This window comes from Pieris rapae, chromosome 8 (genome assembly GCF_905147795.1).
Source record: "Pieris rapae chromosome 8, ilPieRapa1.1, whole genome shotgun sequence".
Classification (NCBI taxonomy): domain Eukaryota; kingdom Metazoa; phylum Arthropoda; class Insecta; order Lepidoptera; family Pieridae; genus Pieris; species Pieris rapae.
The window spans coordinates 8,463,357-8,472,272 of record NC_059516.1 but is presented as its reverse complement, the minus strand read 5'-3'; the positions used below and the strand labels follow the sequence as shown (position 1 = coordinate 8,472,272).

The 8,916-nt window shown below is 31.2% G+C and overlaps 1 protein-coding gene across 1 annotated transcript; it reads right to left on the bottom strand.

Annotated features, from left to right (window-relative positions):
- Nucleotides 1-814: 814 nt before the first annotated feature.
- LOC110992223 lies at nt 815-3,834 on the bottom strand. The gene is made up of 6 exons (XM_022257948.2): nt 3,679-3,834; nt 3,444-3,506; nt 2,674-2,751; nt 1,946-2,051; nt 1,428-1,468; nt 815-869 (listed from the first exon to the last, which is right to left on the bottom strand). Exons 1-5 carry the CDS (start codon nt 3,773-3,775, stop codon nt 1,435-1,437), a joined length of 378 nt encoding a protein of 125 aa, XP_022113640.2. The 5' UTR covers nt 3,776-3,834; the 3' UTR covers nt 815-869; nt 1,428-1,434.
- Between the last annotated feature and the right edge of the window lie 5,082 nt (nt 3,835-8,916).

The following is an 8,916-nucleotide window of genomic DNA, read 5'->3' as shown; positions in this document are numbered from 1 at the left end:
AACTTCTTGCAAGGTAAAAAAATTAACTATGATGGGGCAGTCGAAACCAAAGATTTTATTTATCTTGTTCGACTGTTTTTGAAGTTATACTTCTTTTGGAGTGATGGAGAAAAATGATGAGAGTGAGTTTTTACGATGCGCGCGCCTAAAGTCGACATCGTAAAGTTAGGTCTAGGTGGCATGGAAATCGATAACTATGTTCAAGTTGTATATTCTAGTATATTTATATTTAGAACTAGTGTTTCGTAACAGTACAATTAAACAGTGTGAATAAATAAATATTATTTTGGTGTTTTTAAATCAATTTCATATAAGACGGTGATAGTATTTACTAATAATTTATTTATTTAAATAAAATCTTTTTTATTAATTTTAATATTTATCGTTAATCACTACTGCATTTTAGTTATTTTTTTCCTTTCGCCAAAGAAGTAAAACTTTTAACGCGTGTACATAAGTACACACACTCTTTTTTTTAGTAAAGTGATCAATAAACTACCTATAAGATGGCAAAAGTGCATAGATACAAACTTTGATTAATTAAAATTACATTTTTAAATTTTATGAAAATAAACTATTTGTTCCTCCCATAAAAAACGCCAATGTCATATGTAACGGACTAATATGTTTGTTAAAATTGTTTATACTTTTAGTTTGATGTCAAATAAAACTTCAAATCAACATTTTTCATAATTTATTATTATACATTAATTTAATCTTGCATACATTGCGTACATTATAATTTAATTTAATCTAACTAATAATGTTTCATATTTAGGTATCAACTAAAACGATTTAAGATATATATGACTTTTTTATTCAAATATGTTTCTGTATCATACTGAGGTAATCTTGAACTCTCCATGAATCTGTAAAGGAACACATGAAATTGCTTAATAAAATAAGATATGTAACGAAATCTAAAAGTTTGATCATTGAGATGAAATAAATGATGATATGATAGCACCAGCACATCAAAGTATTATTATCACCATTATTATATAAACTGAGTCTCGTGCAAGTGTTAACGTTCTTTTTATTCCAAACTGACCAGAAATTCCTTAAATTTTTTTGTGTTAATTACAATATTGTCCTTCGTGGACGATACGATAATAAAGTCTCTTACAAACACTAAAAACTCATAATGCAACACTGAAGAAATTTGGAACGCCAAAACGTTTTCTTAATTTGAAAACATTTTATTTAATACATAAATTCGTTTTTTTAATGTATAGAATTTTCAAAAATTGTATGTCAGCATTATAATATAACTACGGCCTGTGATAATCATATTCTCTATAGAGTAAACTATGTTCAAATTTTCTTTATCAGCTTCGAAATATATGCTTTCATTTTAATACGCCGTTTCCTAGAAGCAATGGTCATGTATGGAGTGTACTATAGTAATATTAAAATGAACTCTTTACCTTGCCTTTATTTTCCATAGAGACAATAATGGCTGTCTTCCCTGAAATATAAAATGTATTTATAATAGAATCTATATTCTAAAACCACTTCACTAGTTATAAATAAAAGAAAGAAAATCTCAAAACCAAACACGAAATAATAAATAGCATTAATAAAAATATTCTATTCACTATTTCTTAATTTAATCACAATTATTTTATCCAACGTACAACCTAATATTACTTTCTAATTGCAATCCTTAAAGCCGATAACATATTACTAAAGATTTTCAAATAGATATAATCGTAATAAAATGTAAGTTTGTAAGGAATATAATATAGTATTTGGAAAATTTGGAACCACATCCACACTATAGCTCGACGAATCTTACATAGTAATTTATTGATTTTATTAGATATTTATATATTTGGAATAAAACTATGAGGTTAGAATGTTTTATGAAACTGTGTGTGCGTGTCAATTAAGCAAAACGCATATTTTGTCTTTTGTTTTACGATCTCTCTAGCTAGTAACTTACGTGGGCTTTACATCTTGTTTGCTTTGCATTAGAAGCGAGAGGCCAGTTTTTGATGTTCTCTTGTCAGGAGTACCTGCGGGCCAGGCTTCTCTATTCAGCATATGATCTGTATAAAATAATTGATTAATCAAAGATTTTCTGTTCAACTGTTCCTGATATAGTAGTTTAGGAATTTGATGATTACATTCATAATTGACTCAATAGATGTCGCTGCAGGTATTTCAATAATCTAGTCAGTCTACAATTTAATCGTTTTCTAACGAAATGGGTGATTAACTTTACCGATACTACGATTTTTATTTTATTATTATATATTACTTGAGATGTCATGTGGAACATGGTGTAATAGTTGCAGCTCCAAACAAACATTGTGTTAAACAAAAAAACTTGGCGATTTAAATAATTTATTGCAACTTTTTCTCATCCGTTCCACGCCCTTGATTTAAAAATTGGCAGTAAACGAAAAAATTAGAAGTATTTAATGTAAGTATTTTTCTGTTTTGACGTTCATTAATGTGTTGTTGTGTGTGTAACATTGAGTTACTTATATGTAAATGATTTTGAATTCTTGAGTCTAAGACATCCCATTTTCGTCACGATGATTGCCTTTGTTTGTGTTTCCATTAGTGCATAGGATAGAAAGTAGATCACTTAAGTCTCAAGACTTTGGGCGTTGAAAATAAATAAGTAGATAATTATTTGTAATGTTATGTAACAATGTTACTTACTTTTAAAAAGATTTGCCGTTCCCTTTCCGTATTCTGGTATGGCTATCTCTGGATATGATAGAGGAATGCCAAAGTAGTCTGAATAAATGATTAATTTTATTAAATAATTAAAAAACAAGACAATAACGTATGTGTTCCCTGAAAATTAGAGTTGCTATAATTGCTAATATATGCACCAACTCCAAAGGGACAGAGTCACGTCTTTACGTATTGTACACTGATCTTTTTAAAGTAATTAGTTAATTTTATCGGTGGTAATCGATCTTAGGAGTTATCATATTGTTCATCATTGTTCTTCAGTCATATGCTCTTTTTTATTTATTTAAAGGTACTTAAGTGAAAGACTGTTCTTCATTTCTACTTAAAAAGAAAAATTGTCTTTGTAGTAACCTAATAACGTCGTAAATCTTATACATAAAATTCTCGTGTCGCGGTGTTTGTGGTTAAATTCCTCCGAATTGACCGATTCTCATAAAATTTTGTGTGCATATTGGGCATATCTGAGAATCGGACAACATCTATTTTTCATCCCCCTTAATGTTAAAGGTAAGTCCACCACTAAATATTTATTTTTAATTTTTAGATAAATTTTTATTTTTTTATCAACTGGATTAACAGCATTAAAACAACATACAACCCTAAATTTTCAACCTTTACAATCAACCCCTATTTTTTATTATAAATGATATACATGGCAAAACGACGTTTGCCATGTCAGCTAGTATTTAATATACAAAAAACTATCATTCTAGTCTATTTTGAAAACTTACACAAAAATGTCCGATCGTCATAAGGAGTTGGTGCTATATCATCTGACCTGCCGCGTAAATAATCTGTAATTTAAATTAATAAATTAAATATTATAATAATAAATTAAGTTTAAAAGGTTAACATTTCCTTTATAAATTGATCAGCAAATTGAATATTATTATATAATGGTTTTTATCCATAACATTTTAATTATTCTAAACGTTTGCTAAATTTATGATATATATGAAAACATACCTTTGTAGTAATTAAAACCATCTCTGCCCAAATCCGAAGCTTTCGCAGTGAGGAGTACAGCAAGGAATGCCATAATGGATACAAATGTGTGCCGCATTGTATGAAGACTGATGAGACTGGAACGCGTTTAACTGAAAGAAAAGACGTTCTGCCTTTTTTATAATAGCGGTGTCTTATAAGCTCTGTGGTATTGTCCAATGGTAAGTTTAGGTTCGATTTCCTATACGATGTTCAGATACTAATCACTGAGATAGTCCATCTAAAGTTAAAACCTGACAAAGTCTGTAATATAAATCAGACTCCATTTAAATGTTGTATTCAAAAATAAAATAACTATGCGCTACAACTTTTTTAGGTGTAGGCCTTAGATTTTTGTATCTATTTCATGATCATTTGCCAACTAGGTCGGCGATCAAGAAGACCAACAAAAGAGATCGGGGCAGTCCTGTCAAAAATTACTTACCCAAAATTTAGGACCACACACAAATAACAGAAAACTAATACTAAACAGTCACATGTTTTACATTAACTTAAAGTTGTTAATTAATAATATATCTTCATTATTACTTTTATATTTTTAATTTATGGTGTATGTCCAAAAGAATTAGTTTTCCTAGATGTACCTAGAACGCAAAAAGTTTGCGGAATAGTGGGTGATATAACTGATATATCACGGTTGTACCAAGAGCATTTAAAAAAAAAATAACGTGTTATGCTAAAATGTAGGTTTATATTTGGAAAACTGTATATACAATAAAATATATTATGTTTTAATAAGTGAAGCTACATTTTGCTGACAAAAATAAATTTCATATTAAATATTGTAAAATATATTTTCTCTGTAAAATATTGCAGGTAACCTGTCTGCGGGTGGTCGCATGCAAACGACATGGATAGCTGTGACCTGTATTGTAAAGGAATTGGAATAGTAAAATGTTGAATCTATTTTTCCCTCTTCACGTAATATTAATATCGAGATGTATTTCAGAATATGGATATTTCAATTTTCATAAAGATTTAATTCCCGGAAAAACATTTGTTTTAAGTACTCTTGCATGTCATACAGCTTGAATTTTAACAGGAAAGGGATTTCAGTCTCATTGGAACTTCACATAATTACAGCATCTTAATATAATATATAAATCTCCTGTCACGATGTTTGTCCGCGATGCACTCCTAAACTACAAACATAAATAATATACTACATATATAATATATATATATATATAATAAACACCACGTGCAGTTTGATCTAACTTAAAAGTTAGGATAGCTTACATCTCAATTTATACATGAAATATTATTTTATTGCAAATATTTGTTTATTATTTGATACATTTCTAACAGACGGCGCTGTGTTAAACGTACCAACCTTTCTACTCTATTCTAGTTTACTTCTATGTAATATAACAAAAACATTAGCTACAGCAACGCTTCGCCGAGTCTGCTAGTATATTATATGTAATAAAATAAATGACCTACATTTTACTACACAAATATATTTACATAACTAAATTTTATTCAAACGAAAATGCCGAGGTTAAGCAAAAGCATTATAATCACACAAATTCAGCTTTTGAAGAATTAGAACAAAGCGCTGGTTGAAGAACTCCCAACGAGAATCTTCAGAATTCTGGCGACACTTGACGCTTTCTACAAAATGAGCGTCACTTCCACAATGCACTGTTACTAGTGAAAAACATTTTCCCAAAACGTACTTTGAGAGCATTGAAATCTCTGTTTTAGGTTAAGTGGTAGGAAAAGAACTTCGTAATTATGGTGTTTGTTGCATACATTAACATTTTATTTCAATACTTTACAATTGTATTTTCTTCTTGACGTGAGTCTATAACTTTTAATGTCAAAGAAATATATATATCTATTGTGGAGGAATCTCTTTAGTTTAAGAGCCTAACTTCTTCTTCTTCTTCTTCTTATTCGGTACGCTCTTGACAGAGCGGTCGTGATTGCTATGTGGTAATAGAAGGCGCAGATGTTATGCGCTTCACGACGTTCCACCATCGTTGCCTATTGGAGGTCCTGCTGGACTAATTCAGTGATTCTCCTACGGCAGACTTAATCTGATCAGTCCAACATGCAGATGACCGTGTAATAGCCTAACTAGAGGTTGTTATATACATACTGTGTGCGATAGACTGCTCACACTCCAGTAAAAAGATGACCAATAACAGGTCAGGTGGAATAACTTAATGGTTCAAAATGATACGCTAGTGAAGCCACCGAACTAGAGTTTTATTTTAAAAGAACGTTCTTGTAACTACTTCTAGAGAATCCCGATACCTCTTATATTTCCCTTAAAGATAAACAACTCCGAATAATGACACCTTGGGCTACGAAGAATGAGACGGTAAGCCATCATGTTTTAATGAAGCATTGTTGCAATGACACCGGCGACCTCCGGCATGCTATCTCGCAGACGTCGCATGTTTAGTATATAAACAGAATCTCAACAAGGATTCATACACATGACCTAGCACTAAGCTCTAGCTATAATTTAATCTAGTCATTTTGTATATTATGATTATGTTTAAAGAACTTTATTTCTCATTACAAAAATTTATTTTATGTACATAAGACACTTAATGTGTATATTAGAGCGAGATACAAGGCTTTAATAAAGTTTTTTTTTATATTTCACTAGTTGAGATATTTTGACTCGACAAGTTTTATGTACAAGTTGACCTATCTGGTACTTGCAAGGTATGTAAGTCATAGTACTCTTCTGTGCTATTTCCACCTCAAAATAAAACAGTTTTTTTTAAATTAATCTAAACTAATTCATTCGACTATTGATTTGTACAAGATGCTTGCCGGATTATAGAATGATTTTAATAAAAATACGCTATTCAGGTGCTTAAGACATGTAAGTTACATCAAAACCAGCGCCTCTGCAGAGGTTAATAAAGATATTAATGTTTATTAAATATATCTGTTAACGACTAAAAAATTGTTCATAGATTTTACTAATTATGTCATAGTCAAAGTTAAAATAACATTATGGATATAGGTAAATAAGTTCACTTACGTCAGAAAAGAAGTAAAATTAATTTCAAATTTACATTTATTACCAGTTCGAAAGTCAAGGGCATAGAGCGGGCAAGAAGAACTGGCAAGAAACTTTCTGCCACTCTTTTTAAGCGTGTGGTTGTTACCGTTGGTGACGTCTTTTATATAGATGATATCGTATGAATTGCGACATTAGTAGTACAAAATTATATCAAAGATATTATTATCTAATTTATGTAAAATAAAAAAATAAATCAGTGGCGCAACAATCTTGTAGATCTGGACTTCAGTATATGTTTTAAGATAATTTGTGAAATATAGACAAGTAGGTCAGGCTCCTGTGCTTGACGCACGCTGTAGACTTTTTGAGTCTAAAGCAAGCCCGTTTCCTTACGACGTTTTCATTCGAGCGAAAGAAAGTCCTTTGTTGCACAGCCGGGGATCGAACCTACGACCTTATCTGCCTTAGAAATACTTACGCAATATGTACGTAATAGGATTTTACTTAAGCCCTCTTAAGACGATTAGATTTAGCAATGGATCTAATTGTCGTAGGCTATGGGTATCGATTTAAGCTTATGGTAATGTAGGTATTGTCCCATTAATAAGTATTATTTCGGTAGTTGTCTCGAAACCTTTTGTTCTACTGAGTTTGACACATAATTCTTCGAAAGAAATAAGTGCCAACATATTTTATTATCGCTTAACGGAACTGGCGTTAAAAGATACACATTTTAATGATATTAACACAAATTAATTACCTACTGTCTTAATTATTATAATAATAATTTCAAATATAATAATTTATATAATTAAAATAATAATAATTCCATGAAAGTATTTCCGAACCAATTCTCACACTAGTATAGATATAAATACTATCTTTGATTTTATATAAATTAACTATTCCTCATGCAAATTGCCCATCTGTTCATTGTCCATCAGTGTCGTCTGTTGCCAATTATAAAACAGCTAGCAATATTGAATTCTGCAGTATCTTCTTTATTGGCTTAATTATTAGAAGGACTGTTGAGAGTTACAGAGCAAGTCGCCATGAGGGGGAAGGTGGGGGCAGTTGCCCCCGCCCCCCTAAAGATCAAATGTAGCAAGCCTCAAAGTGACCAAAGTGCGAGCAATTGACTTCCTTACCTATTAATAAATACCACATCGTATGAGAAAACGTTAGTAAATTCACAAGGTTTACTTTATGTTGTAGAAAGTTATAAAATATAGAGAGTAACATTAAGATTTTGACATCCTTTAGAAAATCGCCGCCAATTTCATTACGCAAGGTAAACAGTAAATTATATAGTATGTATGTACATACATGAATTTATGTAGGAAGGAGATAGGTATGTTGTCAGGGCCTGATTAACCTTTAGGCTAATTAGGCTGCAGCCTAGGGCACGTCGATCTAGGGGGGCGCGCTGAAATCGCATATTCGCTAGATCCTATGCATCATCCCCTGCATATATATATTTTTATAGTTCAAATTTTTTATCCTCCATAATATTGCCCCATTGCCCTCCCCAGTCACTGAAGCTGGCGACACTCTTGTTACAGTGTACGTTAAGAGGTTTTACAGACGGGATTTAGAATTAGAGTTGAAACTTTCCCAGAAAAAACTTCCATATAATTATCATTATTACTAGAATTTCAGATACAGTCAAGTGTATATGCCCGTTTTTTATATTTTATATTTATAGCTCACCGATTAAGTCAGACTTACACTATATTAATTAACATATTAATTAAGAAAAATCATATTGGCGCTAAAATCTAGGTCTAGGCCTGAGATTTATGTATCTGTTTAGTCATTATGTTGTTGTTCTGATAGTACTTGATTTACCCCATCGGCTTTTTGGGTTTAGATTAAGGCATCCCGGTTTCCTCACGATGTTTTCAACCGTACGAGGGAATACTGAATGCGCACATAGATAGATAATCCATTAATGCTAAGCGATAAGTGTCGCTCGCCAAGATAGCTCGAAGTAAAATAATTATCTTAATGATATATTTTTCTTTCTCAATGTTGGGAATAGGTCAAAAATCTTAGTATATATGGTCATTTTCTTCTAAGAGTTACAATTGACCAAAACATTTTTAACAATATGGAGACAGAACTCCAGCATAATAGAAAAGTAGATCTTGTTGTAAATCACAATCAGCGTCGTGTGGACGTTTTGCTAACAGAAAGTAACGTAGCTACTT

Bases quoted from the DNA above. Each gene is read 5' to 3' on its own strand.
- LOC110992223 (XM_022257948.2), bottom strand. From the start codon at position 3,775: ATGCGGCACACATTTGTATCCATTATGGCATTCCTTGCTGTACTCCTC. The intron at 3,507-3,678 runs GTATGTTTTCAT...TTTAAATTACAG, and splicing joins TGGTTTTAATTACTACAAAG to ATTATTTACGCGGCAGGTCA. The intron at 1,469-1,945 runs GTAAGTTACTAG...TTTATATTTCAG, and splicing joins AAACAAGATGTAAAGCCCAC to GGAAGACAGCCATTATTGTC.